This window comes from Haliotis asinina, chromosome 16 (assembly GCF_037392515.1).
Source record: "Haliotis asinina isolate JCU_RB_2024 chromosome 16, JCU_Hal_asi_v2, whole genome shotgun sequence".
NCBI lineage: Eukaryota > Metazoa > Mollusca > Gastropoda > Lepetellida > Haliotidae > Haliotis > Haliotis asinina.
In genome coordinates, this window is record NC_090295.1 from 35,130,539 (window position 1) to 35,150,444 (window position 19,906).

At 43.1% G+C, this 19,906-nt stretch overlaps 2 protein-coding genes across 2 annotated transcripts; one reads left to right on the forward strand and one right to left on the reverse strand.

The window, feature by feature from the left end:
• Positions 1-3,728: 3,728 nt before the first annotated feature.
• Positions 3,729-6,427, reverse strand: LOC137267750 (myogenesis-regulating glycosidase-like). The gene is made up of 2 exons (XM_067802198.1): positions 6,239-6,427; positions 3,729-5,582 (listed from the first exon to the last, which is right to left on the reverse strand). Exons 1-2 carry the CDS (start codon positions 6,425-6,427, stop codon positions 3,729-3,731), a joined length of 2,043 nt encoding a protein of 680 aa, XP_067658299.1.
• A 6,131-nt stretch (positions 6,428-12,558) lies between these two features.
• LOC137268545 (myogenesis-regulating glycosidase-like) lies at positions 12,559-19,183 on the forward strand. Its single transcript, XM_067803112.1, has 3 exons — positions 12,559-12,644; positions 14,889-15,064; positions 16,397-19,183. The coding sequence occupies exons 2-3, from the start codon at positions 14,894-14,896 to the stop codon at positions 18,251-18,253; spliced, it is 2,028 nt and encodes a 675-aa protein (XP_067659213.1). The 5' UTR covers positions 12,559-12,644; positions 14,889-14,893; the 3' UTR covers positions 18,254-19,183.
• The last annotated feature ends 723 nt before the right edge of the window (positions 19,184-19,906 follow it).

Sequence of the window (19,906 nt, forward strand, 5' to 3'; positions counted from 1 at the left end):
AACTCGCACTCGCGTCAGCACGTGTTATGTCCAAGGAGCAGATGTCGTTTCCTACGCTGCTGTGTTCCTGTATAAAGTACAGAACCCTTTTTACCGAATCCACTGCAATGTATTTTCCTTTTCCAGAACAATTCCACACTTCTATTTCCCTTTTTGTCACCAGATTTGTCTTGTAGATGGAGTCGGCTGTTATATAATATATATCCTGATGTGTCTGGTCGTATGTCACGTCGACAACTTGGCGACGACCAATTCGAGATCTGTAAACCTTCGCAGTCTTCAAATCAACAAATCTGAAGTTTTTCCGGTCCGAATCGACCACCAGCAACGCTGGCGAGATTCTAGGGCGTTCCGTCGTTGGAATTGTTGTTATTGCGGATGACGTGGGAAGGGTGGAGGTAAACAGTTCAAGGTCATTCTGACAAGGGAGGTCACATCTGCCCTGTTCAGCAACGTTACTCCAGTCTGCATCCATCTTAGCGGGGAACATCTTCCGAATTTCATCCAAAACTTCCTCCTTCAGTTGGGCTTTCAAATCAGCCTGCAAACCCTGGCGCAAGTCTGCTATCAAGATATCCAGTTTCTTACTGACTATCGCGTTGATTTCTGGTATTATCTGCGCCTTCAAAACTTCAATCTGTGATCTATTTGCATTCGCACCTCCAGTCAATGCAGCAACACACATCACAAGGTACACGGTGCATATTTGTCCGAGCTCCATATTCGTAATGCGTGATATAAACTGTCCGGTGTCTGAGCGTATTGGTGAGGTTCAGCTGTCTGGCAAACTAATGCTTGTATCACGGGCCACAAGGATCTTATCTGGAAACATTTCATGGTCGCTGAATTACCCTGCCATGTGGTATAAGGAAGGGGAACAGCCATGCCGACACAGCCATGTCACTCAGATTTCCGTAATTTCGGAGATCGGTTTAGCCTCATTTTGTTCTGTAAACCAAGTGCCTATTTCAAATCAAAGTCACATCAACCAGTGAAAGACCAGTGATAAATGAACAACAATAACAGCAATACAACATGAACAAGAGAAACAACATTAATACATGAACAAAAGAAATAACAATACTACATGAACAACTGAAACAACACTATCACATGAACAAGAGAACCAACAATGACACACGAGAACCAACAATGACACAAGAGAACCAACAATGACACACGAGAACCAACAATACAACACACTTCGGTGAGAGACCAAGGGCGTTGGCAGTACTTTATCAGCCAATAATGCATACTTTTTACATTCATATTGTCCCATATGGTATACGTCAATCACAAATGTGATTAAAATAATTCAGAGAAGGGTCAGTGGGTCGTCATCAAACGGTTTATCATGTGTTACTTTTTGTTTGTTTTCTGCCTCGGCACTTATCAAATCAAATCTCAAATGGCATCTTAGAAATGAAATACAGTTCGCTCTACCATCGAGTAGTATAGTGTAATTAAAATATTTGCTGAAATATTATAGTTAAAGCACGAATTAAAATACACGCCCTGAATTATTATAGTTAAAGCACGAAAACGTTTCATACTTGAGCACATGCGAGCACTTTAGCTTCTTATTGATGCGATAAAGGAATCATCCTTTGTGCCTTCGAGGTGTCATATGGTGTGATGGAGTAATGCTATACAACATTAATGTATAATGCTATACAACACCAGGTGCCTTCTGTGTATACTGAATCACCAGACACCCGTGATTGGATTGTGTAACATGTTTGTGTTATTCAAATGTACATCCAGTATTCAAAACCGACCATATTTTCCAATAATTAGAACTGCCTATTTTAACACGATGACTTGTGCTGAATGTGTGCACAGATTTTTTCAAGGATGTACCATTTGGTGTGGAACTGGGGGACCCAGATTCCTGTACTCGGAAAATGAAATGGTTTACATGCCAAATTCTTTGCTTTTATTGTAGCCTTCAGACCATAGTGTTTTTAGAGAACACATTACTATGGGAGTCTGTTGAAAAAAAATGAGTTTAGTGTAACCAGCAAGTGACTATAGCTGTGAGAGCAGCGCAATGGAAGGGAGGTAACTCATGGGATCTTCGGTGCAATAGGCCCTGAAACGCGCTTTTCATTGCTGATGAAAACATAATATGTCAACACTCTGACAATGAGTGTTTGACTCTACAGTTAAGTCGGCTAGTAACGGCTAGCCTCCGTGCCCCTGTTTGATAAATAGGCTCTGGCCTAATTAAATTTTACGCCGTTGTTCGGCACAGTCCAGAATACCTCTGCTGGACAGACCACACATCGTACCTGTCTGCAATAGTGAATGAGTGAGTGAGTTTAGTTTTACGCCGAACTCAGCAATATTCCAGCTATATGGCGGCGGTCAGTAAATAATCGAGTTTGGACCAGACAATCCAGTGAACAACATGAGCATCGATCTGCGAAATTGGGAACCGATGACATGTGTCAACCAAGTCAGCGAGTCTGACCACTCGATCCCGTTAAGTCGCCTCTTACGACAAGCATAGCCGCCTTTGTGGCAAGCATGGGTTGCTGAAGGCCTATTCTACCCCGGGACCTTCACGGGTCGTATCTGCAATAGATTTTGTTATATACATAAGGGTGAGTTGGTGAGCAGGTTTCCATTTGTGTCACTGTGGCATGTCAAGGCTGTACGATGACATCTGTCAACCAGCCTGACCACTAGATCCCGTTAGTCGCCTCTTACGACAAGCATAGCCGCCTTTGTGGCAAGCATGGGTTGCTGAAGGCCTATTCTACCCCGGGACCTTCACGGGTCGTATCTGCAATAGATTTTGTTATATACATAAGGGTGAGTTGGTGAGCAGGTTTCCATTTGTGTCACTGTGGCATGTCAAGGCTGTACGATGACATCTGTCAACCAGCCTGACCACTAGATCCCGTTATGTTGTATGATAACCATAGTTTGCAGAGGACCATTTCAACCCGGGATCTTCAATGATATGTTTAAAAGGTGGTAAGGGGAAAATAGTTATGAACAAACTTCGTGATTTCATGTAACACCATCAGTTGCTTTACTCTCTAGAAACGGGCCAATAACAAAAAAAATATGCCAGTCCCCACAGGAAACTTTCTACTTTTTATTTTATTTCTGAGGTCATCGTTCTTAGGGCATTTTCGTTTAAATATTTAGTACATAGGTTGCAAAATAAATATAAAGGGATTGGTACATACGTTCCATGAAATATAAAGATCAAGAAGTAGTTGTTTGATGAAAGATAAATCGATATTTGCGACGTACAATCCCACCCAGCTGACTCGAACTCCTCGCGTGCGGAAACATCGACATACGTACCGTGATCGAGAGTTAGTAAAGAAAAGCTGGAGACAACGGAGCTCGACTGAATACTGCTTTGATTGTCAGTTATCTCCCTTTGAAGCTATTGGATGCCACTTCAATGATCCAGCTAAAGGATATCTCCCTTGAGCAACCGTTGTTTTGTGGCTTCTACTTTTACATGTAGTTATTATACAAATATAACAACTCATATTCAGACGTTATTGAACCATAATCAGTCAATAAATCTTATCAATTCTTTCTCATATGCATCTTATCCCAGATGAAACCCAGGTTAATCCGAGGGTCTCCAGTGAAATCACTTCAAGCCATTGCAAGTACATCGTATCAGAACTAAGTTAGAAGTCCGCTGTTTTCCCACTATTTTCAATTGCTGTTCCTCAGAACCTTGTACACAATCTAATTTATGTGGTTATTCTTGTAAAGTAAGGTAGTTCGTGAAGCTCTGCGGAATAGTTCCGGTACCACTGACCTCCCTCGACCTGCTGTTTCCGGAGTTCGTCGAACCAAGTGCCTTCTGGGAGGTAAACATCACGTGACGTTGCATCTTTCTCCAATACTGGCGCTACAAGCAAGTCATTGCCTAGGAGATATTCGGAATCAATGGTAAGAGCGGCCTCGTCTTGAGGGGCTATCCACCATATTGGACGAATGATTGGTTCGCCGGTTCTTACCGACTCTTCAGCAAGTTGTACAAATGTTGATGTATAATTCTCGTGAAGTTCTGTGAAATATCGCGTGATTTCAACCACAGTGTCGTTGTTGTAAACCCAGGGAACAACTGAGAATTGAAGAGATGGGAGGAAGGTATTGAGTTGCATCCACCTTATAAACAGTTCTTCATCCGGGTAGTTACGTGCCTCTAAACCTGAAGAGTTGTCATAAGCATTTCCGCCAATCATGTCCGGTAGAATAAACGGATATCCAATCAACCCCATTGTCAATGCACAGGGAATAAGTGTCTTCAAACCATTGTTGCTATCCCACACTGAGTCTTTGTCCAACATGCGCACAAATATGGGAACATTCTGACTTCCGGCCCCGACCCTGACTTCTTGGTGTCGCACATCCGGGTCAGTCCGGTAGGCCAGGTCAACCCATTTTCTAGTGTACTCATTCGGGTTTAGGTAAGTTTTGTTGACACTGTAAATATAGGGGAGCCATGCTACTTCACCGGCGTCAAACTTGAAGGAGCTGATGTTGTAGGTGTCTTTTAGAAAGTTGGTCTTATTGATGTACCAGTCCACGGCGTAAGGGTTCGTGACATCGAGGGTACCCGACAGAACACCTCGCCACCAAGATGTCAGAGCCGGAAGTTTGCGCTCTGGGGCTCGAACCAGATAACCAAGCTCAGCTGCTTCGTAGAAAGCTCGAGAATCGATATTAAAAAAGGGATGAAGCCAAATAGTCACCCTGAAGCCATTTTGATTAAGTTGTGAAATCATCCCTTGTGCATCCGGGAACTTGTCCGTTGTGAAGTCCATGTCACCATAAAAAGTAGTCCAGTCGTCGTCAATCTCAAGCTGGGAGTGACTGAAGCCGTTGTCGACGATGTCTTTAGCCAGTTGTAGTACCTGTGTTTGGTTGATGTCTTTCTTGTACATGGCCCACGTCGACCAGATAGGGGAACGGAATAGGCGGCGATCGGGGACGCCTTCAGGGCGAAGAATGTGCTTCTCGGACATGTAGTCATGGACTACCCGGATGTTGTCAGCTTGACAAACAGTGTAGGATAGACGAGGTGGTTTGTTGTCGATGTTGATGTAAGGTGAGCGTTCAAATTTCGCCGACATACACATTCTGTTGCTGTTTTTCTCATTGAAACTCAGATAAAGGGGAATATTAGAATCAATGAATATACCCAGTCCAGTTGATGAAATGAAGTATCTCTCCAACACACCACCATATTTCTTGGCGTAGGAATCGGTGGCAACATAGGGTGCCATTTCCTGTTGTATCTCATTCATTGGCCAATATTGGTAGTAGTCCTCAAATCCGCCATACCAGTGACCATGTGACAGATCAACACAATCCTTCAGTTCTTGTGACACGCAGTTGACCGCCTCCCAAGTGACATTGTAACACGTGACCTGGTCACTTGACGTCTTGTACACCTCCAACTTCCGGTCTCGGTCCCACGACAAACATACGTCAGACGCAGTGTTGCATTCATCATGACGAACGTCACTCTTGTCAAAACCCATGTAGATCTCCCCGGTGAGCGCGCCATTATGGCGTATTTTCATCACCATTGGCTTCTGTTCAGAGAGAAATATATATTTAAGCACACAACTAGATGTATACTGAAACGATCTGACAAACGAAAAAAAGATGTTTGGTTAATTGCGGCCAAATAAAATAAAGATTCAGGCATGTGGTACGGGGTCGTGGTACGGGGTGGATTGTTGCCTGAATGGGTTTCGAGGACGCAACATTTCGACGTTTTAAACCATCATAGTACGATGGGGTAGATTATAGGTCAAAGACGCTGGAGACCTAACAGGGGTACAATGTGTGAAACCCATATCTTGTGTGATATTGCTGGAATATTGCTAAATGCAGCGTAAAACTCACTCACTCACTCACTTAAACCCACATGATTATGTGTTTTCAACGTGTGTCAGCATTCTCCTTAACTATTGTTTATTTGATAGTCTTGCTGAACTTTGTTGTGATATTCCAGCAACATCACGACCGTGGACACACTACTATTATTCTGGGGTCATTAGTACCCACACGTGGAATCGAACCCGGTAACATTGGGACGCTTTTACCACTGGGCTACCCAACCGCTCTCAGGTTAGAGGGTATTAATCTGACAAGGCATACAGTATACTGGCCAGCACATAGACTGGGTTGTTACAATTATGTGTCATAAATGCTTATCACTTTCTTACACATTAGGCAAACCAACCTGCAAGAGCAGCTCGGCATCCCCTACAGTGTACACATCACGTGACGAGGGCGGGGTTTCTTCTGTTTCTTCTGCCTGCTGTGTCCGCGTCACTTGCCACACCACAACCCCGGTGATGACCGCAACGAGGACGACGGCCGCCAGACCAAATATGAGTGCCCACCGCCCGCTGATCTGCTTGGATCCCATTGCACCTGAAGCAGACAAGGTGGAACTACGGTAAGCTGTTTATATTAAAGGTATGATAACTTTACATGGTCAGTGAGTACTGCTTAACTACTGCTGATGCCGCTGCCTCTGCTACTACCACTACCACTACTACTACTAATAGTGCTGCTAGTACTCCTCCTCCTCCTCCTACTGCTACTACTACTTCTACTGCTACTGCTGCTGCTGCTGCTACTACTACTACTACTACTACTACTACTACTACTACTGCTGCTGCTGCTGCTACTGCTACTACTACTTCTACTGCTACTGCTGCTGCTGCTGCTACTACTACTACTACTACTACTACTACTACTACTACTACTGCTGCTACTACTACTGCTGCTACTACTACTACTAATAGTGCTGCTAGTACTCCTACTCCTCCTTCTCCTCCTACTACTACTGCTACTACTACTACTACTACTACTGCTGCTACTACTTCTACTAATAGTGCTGCTAGTACTCCTCCTCCTCCTACTACTGCTACTACTACTACTACTTCTACTGCTACTGCTGCTGCTACTACTACTACTACTACTGCTACTACTACTGCTGCTACTACTTCTACTAATAGTGCTGCTAGTACTCCTACTCCTCCTTCTCCTCCTACTACTACTGCTACTACTACTTCTACTGCTACTGCTACTGCTGCTGCTGCTGCTACTGCTACTGCTACTGCTACTGCTGCTGCTGCTGCTGCTACTACTACTACTACTACTACTTGTACCAACTACTACTGTTGCTGTTGCTCTTACTACTACTACTACCACTACTACTACCAGTTACACAACTAACACCAATCGACAGACAAACCCTGATGTTCACTCCAAATAAAAAGTTGCTGAGCAATCCATCGTATCAAATGAAATCAAATGGACTGTTATTGCTGGGAACGTGAATCATGGTGACCTAAAAATTATTCATGTCAGCCCGCATACCCAATGGCGCACGTTCATATGTGGGTTAACCCACAACAGATTGTCCATCTCAAACTTTCACCTCCAGAAACTGTTATTTCGATATCTGAAGCAAAGCTATTGTATAGGAGTCTGGTTGTAGGCACTGTGGTGGACACAAGACACAAGAATACACTTTTCCATAAGTTGCCTTTTCACATTGAAATACATGATGTCCATACACCCTTGCTTACACGTCTATTCATCTTCTTTACTGATGTCATGGTGTCAAATTCAGGACAGCCATCGTTCAAATATTTCTAAACACCTAAATCTATGTATCCAAGTCTTATGAGACTTATTACTATTTACTCTATAATCCTTATCTATATCAACACCGCAGTGTACATTGTGTTGTCAGCCACCCTCTTCGTTCTTGTTTTTTGTTTTGTTTTGTCACTTCCGTTAATTACTGCATATGACATTTATGGCTTTTATTGGTCATCTCCCTTAGCTGTGTCTGTCATCACATCAAGTGCTGTAGAAGGAAGTACTATTGTTTCTCTATCTGTCCATTGTTGAGTCTTTGTTCATTGTTGCCAAATATATGTTCATATCTATACTGAAAAGACGGAGTCCGGTATTCCGACTGTGTTTAGGGACGACCGCGATCAGGAAAGTGCCGCTAGAAGGAAACGCCCTGGGGTATGATCTGGATCTCCGCTCACCTCATACATGTATATGTGTGTATTATGTACTGTATAAGCCATCGTCATCGTCAAAGTATTACATGTACAAGTATGAGCTAATTGCCCAGACGAAGACAAGCACCATAGATACTACTATACATGTATGTTAAATCACACACACACGCACGCACGCGCACACACACACACATGACGTACTGAATATTACACGTGAGGTGACATTTTCAGAAACCTTCAAAACTCAACAGCTTTCAATTTTTTCGCTACGACATATATTGCTGGCTTTCTTAAGTTGCTGTAGTCAACTTGAGACGCCTAACACTACGCTAAAAATGCAGTTAATACCGCGTTCAACTAAACCCATAAATCAATGGAGGTCAAACGTTGAAAAAGAACGTGCGCCTCTGTTTGAACTACGTACTTTCATTTGGAATTTTAAATATTCACGTTTCATAAAACTGTCTCACTTGTTAGATGTACGCAAGACGTTGTAAAAAGATTGCCGTAACGTACCTGTATGTTTCGACTACTCCGCAACACCTACAGCTTCAGTGGTGGACTTCTCACGCCCCTGTACCTCTGTGCATGTAGCGCACCTGTCGCGCTTTGTAAAGGCAAACCCAGTCCATTGTGTATTATGCCATTGAACGCGCAAGAAACTGTGTCAGGGTAAAACCAACAATGGCGCCGAGAATTATTCAGCCTGGCAATGTACACCACAGCAAACATACGGAAGGAGGAGAGTAAACAGTTCAGTGTCAGATGATATAGTGTTGATCGCTATCTGTGCCATCCTCGGTGATCCAGGGAATTTCCTGGATCCACTGGTCTGTGCTGAGTCGATTTTAATGACGAAGTTGTGAAGATCTGGGTAAGAGCTGGTCTGACTATCAGACGAGTTGAGTGAGTGAGTGAGTGAGTGTGTTTGGTTTTAACGCCGCTTTTAGCAATATTCCAGAAATATCATGGCGGGGGACACCCGAAATGGACTGTACACATTGTACCCATGTGGGGAAGCGAACCAGGGTCTTTGGCGTGTCTTTGACGTGACTGGCGTCTCTAGGCTATCCCATCGAACCAAATCAGAAGAGGCGACACTGTTTGTGAGAGGCAGTTAAAAGATCTGGTGGCCAGGTCCGCTGATTTGGTTGACGCATAGCTTCATATTCCACGTGCCTACATCGACGCTCATGATATCAATCACTGGACCATGGACCTTTATCAGAAATTAAAATAGAAATTGTTTCAAAGTACTTATATTGTTCGGAATACATAAAAAATAAGTCAGAAATAGCATGACTTGGATCTTCTAGTCTTCATTTATTGGAAATATGTTCTTTCTAAGATATTACATATATGCGTTTAATGGAAACGCATGTGCTACTTCATGCACACATACAGATACAGGATTTGCATATCTAATGCACGTGCATAACGTTCAGAAAGTCACTCAGTATGCAGTATCACTTTCATTTCAGTTTAAAACCTGCATGCTTTGAGGTTGTATTACACTACATTTATAGGTCGGATTAAACCGTTTAGAAAGCGAAAATCATTAAGGAAGTGTCTTTTTCTGGTATTTGATCGTGGGTATTTCCTTGACATAAACTGCTGGGCTTTTGATAGATGTATAGACAGGTGAAGACCTTGAAAAAACAACACATTCAGCAGTTTCACACCTTTGGTAACCGGACAGTTGTGTCCGGTTTATCGAGGTTTCACTGTCACATGGTACATATTCGATTACTGAGTGTTCTCCATGTCATATGACATGAAATATTTCTTGTCCTCAGTTCGCTTAGTGGGACGCCCTGACCTTTTTAACTGAAAAATAGACAAGCTCGGTTGAAGATCTGGTGATGGTACATCCCAACGGCCTGTGTACTCAGCAGTGTCATGTTGCTGTGTGTCAGACATGGCCTACATGGTGTACCTACAGTGTTTCTCGTCTACGAGGTCTGTGAACATATATGCAGCAATATACAGGCCGGCAGGTCTGTATGATTGTGAATAACACGCGCTGCCGACTCGAACTCACCCGAATAATCACCGTGCCGATCAAACGGTACACAGACTGTGGTCCGACATTTGCCGTCACGTGAAAAACAAACTTTACAATGTCTCGTAAATCAGGTTTAAGAGTCATTTTTTTCATAATATTGGAAAATCGCACAGCGTACGGATGAGTAACGTCTCAAACGCTATGCCGAGGCGTTCGCTCATCACGCCGATTATTTACAGACCGCGGTAATGTAGCTGGAAGATATTTGAGTGCGACGTGTTGAAAACAAATAAACAAACAAAACACTGACCTGCATCTTTCATAACCCACAACCTCCCTGAAGCCTCTGTCCCGCGCTTCAGATTGGGAGCGGTGGGGTAGCCCTATGGTTAAAGAGTTCGTTCGTCACGCCGAAGACCCGGGTTCGATTCTCCACATGGGTACAATGCATGAAGCCCATTCCTGGTGTCCCCAGCCATGATATTGTTGGATTATTGCTAAAAGTGGCGTACAACCACACTCACACACTCATCCGTCATATTGCTGTTAGTAAGAGCGCGATGTAGTGTAAATGAATTAAACACTTTTCTGAAACATCGTACCTTTCTTTTGTTGTGCTACCCACATTGACGCCCAGAAAAGCGCCAGCCTTGTGACTCCAAGATTTAACTCTCCTAATATAGTGTTCACTGGATAAAGTGTGGTGAAAATCTTGACATTACAGAAGCGTTTTTGAATCCAGGTGTGACATAACATTCTGCTGTATATTCCAGTATATTAGAGATGAATGATCCCAGGAATCGCAAAGTCCGGCTTAGAGAGGTTGCACTGTGTGCACATGCCTAATTCCATGACACCACATTGTTCGTAATGCCTAATTCCCCCGCGAAGACAGTCTCAGCGCTAAGGTGATCGTAACTCCCATACATTAACACAGACGTAAGGCTGTCTTAGCGCTCAGGTGATCTTAACTCACATACATTAACACAGACGTTAAGTAGTCTTCTTCATTGTCTCTTCATTCAGTAGTGGATGGGTACCCGGTAGGATGCAATAGGAATGTATCTGTAAACCGCCTTAGATAAAAGCATAGCTTGGATACTTCCAAGGATGCTGAAAATGAACACTGATCTATCGATCAAGGTATGATATCGTAGCTCTGTGAGTTTGTGAGCATGGTCTTCCGCCGCTTCTAGCAATATTCCTGCAATATCAAGGCGGGGGACAGCAGGAATGGGCTTCGCACATTGTCCCCATGGAGAATCGAACTAGTGTTTTAAAGGCACGAGCGAACGCTCTAGCCACTCCCCTATCCCTGCTTTCCTCACAGAGGTAATTAGATGCGCCCTGCATCACATCGGACTACACAGTCGATTTACTATAGGTCTGAATCAATTCACCGAAAGACTGCTCACATGGGCGGTGGAGCAGCCTAGCGGTTAAAGCGTTCGCCAATCACGCCAAAGACCCGGATTCGATACCACACATGGGTACAAAGTGTTAACCTTGGTAATGCTCTGACTAACCTAGAAACAGTCACAGCGAACAATATTTAGTATTCAATACATGAGTGGTATTTTCCAGGTGGTTGTCGGAATGGCTTGTGGAAGTTCATGAAAGAATGGAAGGATTGTAAAGATTGTGTACGTTTATATCTAGTGACTTGGTTTCAACCAGAATTTGTTTTGGGTGGATACAGCTTCTTGAGAAGGGGAAGAGGGTGGTTGGGATGGGTACGCACCCTTGCAAACCCTCTGTGGATCCGGTGATGCAATATAGATCACTAGTATATCTATCTTACACTCGCCTACACTCTTTGAGGTTCGGTGGGGTAGCGTAGTGGTTAACGTGTTCGCTCGTCACGCCGAAGACCCGGGCTCGATTCCCTACATGGGTACAATGTGTGAGGCCCATTTTCTGGTGTCCCCCGCCGTGATATTGCTGTAATATTGCTAAAAGCGGCGTACAACGTAACTCACTCACACTACACTCTTTGGAAATCACATAAGCTCCCTGTGCTATATGCCAGCAACCTATGTTGTCTCTGAAGTTTTGATATCTTTGAAAAACACAAATATCTTTTAAAATTGATTGGAAACTCTATTGAGGTGAGAGATTCAGAGCCTAAAGAAAACCAGACTTACTTCATTTAGAACTTAAGCATTACAGAGGGTTGGGGCAGACGCTAAGCTAAGATGTAGCTTAGACATATGTTTTACAACACCTATTGTACTAAAGCTCATTCGAACAGTCACAAAAACATAAAATGATGTCAGTGAACTACTTAACAAGGGTTTGTAAATGATAAGTATTACATGTGTTACAGTGTTGCAGGTCTCTTGCTTTCGGTTTAAGAAAACCTCTCAAATGTTCTCGAGCGAAGGTGGTGCAGTGTTAGTGAAACGGCTACTGGAGGAATCTAGATGTAAAATTCCTTTTGCCCTTGGTTACCCACTTATCAGTGTTGATATAGCAAATACACCTTCAGCCACGTAACGGCCACTCACGATGTTTATTAACGTTCCTTAACTTAGCATTGGCGATACGGGCGTGACACGTCGCCTGCCGCAGTGTGGGGTACAACAGTCAAGGTGAGTAAAGATGCCAAAGTCATTATGTTAATTTTCGTTTTCAGAAATACGCTTTACTATCAGTTTCCCCCATCAGAGGGACAACAGTCAGGATTGCCCTGCTGTAGAATAATACAATGTCATACACCGGACTAATACAATGTCCTGCTCAAGGCAAATGCTATGCCCGACTCTCGATTAACATAATGACCAGCTCTGTACGAATACAATGCCCTGCTCTAGATTAACACAATACCTTGCTCTAGATTAATGCAGTGTCCTGCTCTAGATTAATACAATGTCCTGATCTGGACTAATACACTTTTCTGCTCTAGACTAATGCAATGTCCTGCTGTAGAGGAATGCAATGTCCTGCTCTAGAAGAATACAATGCCCTTTTTCCAGGCTCATATACAATCTTACTCAAATCACGCACACTATCTTCCTCTGGGTTAATACCAGTTTCCGAATTTTGCTAGTCAGTCGGGCTGGATATACGTAAACGTTACTACCCCGCAAAATAATTCACTTGCCCGAAATTTGAAAGCATACACGGGTTTCCTCATTAGTATGCTAGTATGATGAACATTTTGACCAGGGCCCACTTGCACAAGGCGATCTTAACGCTACGACTATCTTAAGCCTATGTTGGAGAATGGGAATTACAATCATTGTAGCGCTAAGATCGCTTTGTGCAAGTGGGCCCTGGCCATAATCTTGCGTGATTTAAAAGTGTATTATACCTTACCAAGTCGGAGAGAGTGTCACTGATATATTTATGAAATGACCTGATAAAAAATTCAGTAGAGTTATTAGATTTTTAGCGATATTTCTCTTGAGTAACAAAATGCTTACCTCGAGGCTAACACTGCCTTTCTCTTGAGTAACACAATGCTTTCCTCGAGGCTAACACAGTGCATTGCTGTAGAAAACAAAGTGTCATGCTCTATGTAAACAGTATTGTCTTTACGAAGTGCCTTTATGTACAGTTTTTTTTTCTAGAAATTAATGCGAAAATCTATGTTTCAAAATACTGAAATAGAATTTTGAAATATGTTACAATAAGTAGTAAGGTACTCAATATGGGAGGCAACTCTTGCTTAAGTATGAATCTTACTACATCAAGAGTTAACTCCCCTGCTGTGGCAGACGGCTTCCTTTGTTGATATGGCAGATATGACTGTAGAAGAGAAAAGAAAGCGGGTTCTGGATGGTTTTGAAAGGGATGTGACTAAGGCAAAAATGATAGCTGGTAGACATATATTGCAGTATACCGAACAGGGAGACCAAAGAAGTTCAGCACCAGGGACCGCAGGCGACTTGGTCAGATTGTGAGTAGGGGAAAATGGAAAGCGTTGGGAAAATCAGCAATGTGATTATTAATAGAGAAAGTCGTCGGGTATGCAATGAAACCCTTACACAAGAATTCCGATGATTTAACTACATGTACGTGAAAACGCGCGGAATTCCCTTCCCATTGATTAAAGGTACACAAAAAAGACGTTTACACTGGTGTAGGGCTCACGAAAAATCAAGATTGGAATAATGTTTTCTTTTCTGAAGACATTTTTATGGCTTGTCCCAACTGTGTCAAGAAACCATGAAACAACGCCAAAAACTTCACATGTGAGATGGAATATTATCACACAGAGTGACATCGTTGTGTCGTTGTGCATTTTCACAGGAAATTTGACTAATGAACGATATGTTGACATCCTAAATGATCACCTCCTCCTAACGGTCCGCACACTCTATGACGATAACCAGCATTATACACGCAGGGCGACACAAAACAGTGGTTGTCGGAGGAAAATGTTCATGTTTTATACTGGTCCAACCACAACCCAGGTCTTATCTCAGTTGGAAGTGCGTGGGGACTAATGAGGGACAGGATAAACCAATAAAGACTCAGAAATATTTAGGATGAAGAAGGAAGTGGTCAAATATTGGGATACGGGATTTCTTAAAAACTTTGATCGGTAGTGTTCTTACTACCTGGGCGCATTCAGTCGTGTATTGCAGAGCAAGGAGGTCCAAAAAATAGACTCTAAGACACTTAGACTGTAAGAGAATCATATCTCAACACATTCATTTAAGTACAACATCTATAGTTTATATACACGTATTAGGTATTTGCCGAAACAACTCTCTCAGTGATATCTGGGAATACTATAGGGTAACATTGTGGGTTGTTCTAGGCTATCAGTACCTTGCTCTAGGCTAAGATGCTAACCCAATGACATTGTCACCCCCTTGTTTCGGCAGATACCATGGCCTCAAAACAAAAGGGCTGCGGACGTTGTGCTGTCGCATTTGCTCTAGCTGCAGTTGCCGTCATGGTCGTTGTTGTTGGCGTTGTCGTGTGGGAGGAAACACGTGATGAACAAAAAGACGAAATAAGAGACGCGTACGAAATAGGAGACGCAGAAATTCATATACAGGTAGGGATTAACGTGGTCATATTCATCTTCGGGATATATTGAGCAGCCAGGCACAGGCAAACGATGGCGCAAATAGGGTTACGGAACAGAGAGAAAATGACTAGTCTCCTTATACGCGAGGTCAACGTCTAATATCTGGTAGTTCCTAGCGTAAATATATTTCATTCAACATTTTAAACATCACTCGTGGTATTATTATCCAATCTATAATCAAATCAAATCGGTTCAAGGGAGGGAAACCTTTGATCTATTTTAACATAATAATATTTTCCCAGCCGAAGCGGGGGAAGTGCGTTGCCAACCTTTGCTCGCTTAGCTCGCAAATAAGAAGACTGGTCACTTTCGATCTGTTGCGCTACAATTTGTCCGTGAGCCAGGAAAAACATCTTTCTTTCTGTGAATTGTTGCATCCTGTTTAGTTAGAAGGATGAAGAATTATGCAGTGTATGTCGAAATGTCGAAATGAAACGATTAATACGTATTGTGAGCGTAAACATTGCCAAGAAAGGTTAGCTACTTCATGAGAAAGCACCAGAAAGGGGATTCACACATTGCACTTAAATATACACATCTCATAACAGCTATACAAACATTAGTCTAACACTTAGCTTTTGCTTGACAGTGGTGTAAGAATCTGTATCCGTGGCATCGTGGACGATGATACAACAAAGATAGTGCCGCCCCAAATCATCCTACCTTTTGTACAAGTCATCAACTTTCAAAATGTCGATCAAGGAGAATCAAAACATTTTCTCCTGCCATTCAAAAGGTGCAATAACCCAAACAAAAACAACAAAATTATTCATCGAGTTGTCATCGAGTTAGAAAGTTTAAATCTGACAACCTCCTTGATGCTTAGGTCAATGGGCAGCTAAACACTACACTCACACACACGCATACACGCACACATACCATCATACATACATGCATGCATTGGACATGAAGGCATTAAACTGGCTCTGTGTTTTTCAGTCTATTTAGATATACCCCTGTATATACTGACATACACTTCTGTTGAATGCGAGGCGAATCGCCATTTTACAGACGACACAAGGTAAACAGATTTAGAGTTATCTCCCTTCCATCGATTTTCAATAGCAAAACATCGGTAATTTCCGTGCTACATGCATGTTTCAATGTTATTCGATACAAAGAAGTACTACTATGAAGTAGCGGAAGAGTTCGGAATTCCCAGCGGTGTACATTGAAAATAATACATCGCCTGTAAGCGGGGTACATTGCAAATAATAGAATAGCCCTTAGCCAATCTGAAAGCGACATTCATGTGTGAGGTAAGATAAATGGTAATGTATGTTTTTCCTTTGGTAACAGAATACGCTGCACATGATTGTACGTCATAACCATGTCACCACTGGGGAGATCTACATGGGTTATGATTGGACACCCGCAGGTTATAAGGACTGCAACCATCCGGAAGTTGACGTATGTCTCTCCTGGGAAAGAGACCGGAAGTTGGAGGTGTACAAGACAGGAAACGATAGGGTCACGTGTTACAATGTCACCTGGGAGGCGGTAAACTGCGTGTCACAGGAACTGAAGGATTGTGTGGAACTGTCACATGGTCACTGGTATGGCGGATTTGAGGACTACCACCAATACTGGCCAATGAATGAGATACAACAGGAGATGGCGCCCTATGTTGCCACCGATTCCTACGCCGGGAAATATGGTGGTGTGTTGGAGAGATACTTCATTTCATCAGCTGGACTGGGTATATTCATTGATTCTAATATTCCCCTTTATCTGAGTTTCAATGAGAAAAACAGCAACAGAATGTGTATGTTGGCGAAATTTGAACGCTCACCTTACATCAACATCGACAACAAACCACCTCGTCTCTCTTACACCGTTTGTCAAGCTGACAACATCCGGGTAGTTCATGACTACATGTCCGAGATTTACATTCCCCGCCCTGAAGGCGTCCCCGATCGCCGCCTATTCCGATCCCCTATCTGGTCGACGTGGGCCATGTACAAGAAAGACATCAACCAAACACAGGTACTACAACTGGCTAAAGACATCGTCGACAACGGCTTCAGTCACTCCCAGCTTGAGATTGACGACGACTGGACAACTTTTTATGGCGACATGGACTTCACAACGGACAAGTTCCCGAATGCTCAAGGAATGATTTCCCAACTCAATCAAGATGGCTTCAGGGTGACTGTCTGGGTCCATCCCTTTTTTAATATAGATTCCAACACCTTTCATGAAGCCGACAAATTAGGTTACTTAGTTCGAGCCCCAGAGCGCAAACTTCCAGCTCTGACATCTTGGTGGCGAGGTCGTCTGTCAGGTATACTCGATGTCACGAACCCTTACGCCGTGGACTGGTACATCAATAAGACCAACTTTCTAAAAGACACCTACAATATCAGCTCCTTCAAGTTTGACGCCGGTGAAGTAGCATGGCTCCCCTATGCTTACAGCGTCAACAAAACGTACTTAAACCCGAATGTGTTCACCAGAAAATGGGTAGATTTAGCCTACCGCTCTGACCAGGATGTAAGGCGCCAAGAAGTCAGAGTTGGGGCCGGAAGTCAGAGTGTTCCCATATTTGTGCGCATGATGGATAAAGATTCCACGTGGGATAACAATAATGGTTTGAAGACACTTATTCCCTGTGCATTGACAATGGGGTTGATTGGATACCCGTTTATTCTACCGGACATGATTGGCGGTAATGCTTATGACAACTCTTCCGGTTTAGAGGCACGTAACTACCCGGATGAAGAACTGTTTATAAGATGGATGCAACTCAATACCTTCCTCCCATCTCTTCAATTCTCAATCGTTCCTTGGGTTTACAACAACGACACTGTGGTTGAAATCACGCGGTATTACACTGAGCTCCACGAGAATTATACATCAACATTTGTACAACTTGCTGAAGAGTCGGTAAGAACCGGCGAACCAATCATTCGTCCAATATGGTGGATAGCCCCTCAAGACGAGGCCGCTCTTACCATTGATTCCGAATATCTCCTAGGCAATGACTTGCTTGTAGCGCCAGTACTGGAGAAAGGGGCCACGTCACGTGATGTTTACCTCCCAGAAGGCACTTGGTTCGACGATCTCCGGAAACGGCAGGTCGAGGGAGGTCAGTGGTACCGGAACTATTCCGCCGAGCTTCACGAACTACCTTACTTTACAAGAATGACAACATAAACTGGGTTTCGTTGTAGTTTAACGGGAGTAGACGAAATTATACAAGCTGCAAATAGTGATTGAACTTTGTAGGTACAACGGAACTGTACACTATAAGCATTGTAGATGGTGATGACAATGACGATGAAGATGACGACGACGACGATGATGATGACGATGATCTTTGTACACACTACACTGTGTTCTGGCATATGGCATGACTAGCTCACTGTGTTACGACAGCAGGACACAAAGACGCCGTTGTTTCACTACGGGGGTGACAGTAAGCCTGGGTTCAACTCCTAACGTTGTTTCACTACGGGGTGACAGTAAGCCTGGGTTCAACTCCTAACGTTGTTTCACTACGGGGGTGAAAGTAAGCCTGGGTTCAACTCCTAACATTGTTTCACAAGGGGGTGACAGTAAGCCTGGGTTCAACTCCTAACGTTGTTTCACTACGGAGATGACTGTAAGCCTGGGTTCAACTCCTAGCGTTGTTTCATTACGGGGGTGACAGCAAGCCTGGGTTCAACTCCAAACGTTGTTTCACTACGGAGATGACTGTAAGCCTGGGTTCAACTCCTAGCGTTGTTTCATTACGGGGGTGACAGTAAGCCTGGGTTGAGCTCCTAACGTTGTTTCACTACGGGGTGACAGTAAGCCTGGGTTCAACTCCTAACATTGTTTCACTACGGGGTGACTGTAAGCCTGGGTTCAACTCCTAACATTGTTTCACTACGGGGTGACTGTAAGCCTGGGTTCAACTCCTAACATTGTTTCACTACGGGGGTGAAAGTAAGCCTGGGTTCAACTCCTAGCGTTGGGTCCTGGGAACCAGACACACCTGTGAAACTGTACCGTTAGTTACTGCCTAAATCACTGGATTGTTTTGAACCGCCACCTATTGGATAATACGTCCCCTTTTGTCGTTTTAATAAACCTTTATATATATATAACGTCGTTCGAACCAAATAACATGTCTAAGATGGCAGGAGAAAACATACGAAAGTATTATACAATTTTGAATTTACAACAACAAAAAATGTTTCTGAAATTGTCCGGAAATCATGTTTGGACAAAACAAATGTTCATTGGGTGTCACGAAACACATTCATTTCGTACTTTTAGAGAAAGAAATTCTTGTTTCAATGACATTTCGGAGCCCAACGGAGGGTTGGCGACAGAATATCTTTGAGTGAGTGAGTTTAGTTTTACGCCGCAGTAAGTGGCCATTCACATTGTGTATGCCCCTCCATAAAAAATTCATCGCTAACCACTTTCAGAGATGTGAGTACCTCCCCCAGCACGAGAGCTAAGTCGAGAGATTGGGAAAAGTAAAAATTCACAGAATTTAGACAAGTGATAACCCGATGAGCAAGTGGTTTTATTCATAGCATATAATTTCTATCTTGTTAATACTGAGAATAGCTAGCACACTGACAGCATTTCCGACAGCTCATCCCTGTATACGCCATAATGTATTAGTTCCAAAAACCTTTCTAGAAGTTTTAATCTTATTCCATATTTTGCACATTTAAGTAATGCAACGAATAATGTAATTCCAAATCGACGCATACCGTATTATGTTGCAAACAAACGTGTGGGGTCACTCTAAAATTGATAGTCATATATAAACCGAAACGTGATGAGGCAAATTTGCGTGCTTAAATTACT

What these genes read in the sequence shown, in the direction of transcription:
- LOC137267750 (XM_067802198.1), bottom strand. Translation starts at nt 6,427, where the DNA reads ATGGGATCCAAGCAGATCAGCGGGCGGTGGGCACTCATATTTGGTCTG. An exon ending in ATGCCGAGCTGCTCTTGCAG is followed by an intron (nt 5,583 to 6,238) that starts GTTGGTTTGCCT and finishes CTCTCTGAACAG; the next exon opens with AAGCCAATGGTGATGAAAAT.
- LOC137268545 (XM_067803112.1), top strand. Translation starts at nt 14,894, where the DNA reads ATGGCCTCAAAACAAAAGGGCTGCGGACGTTGTGCTGTCGCATTTGCT. An exon ending in ACGCAGAAATTCATATACAG is followed by an intron (nt 15,065 to 16,396) that starts GTAGGGATTAAC and finishes CTTTGGTAACAG; the next exon opens with AATACGCTGCACATGATTGT.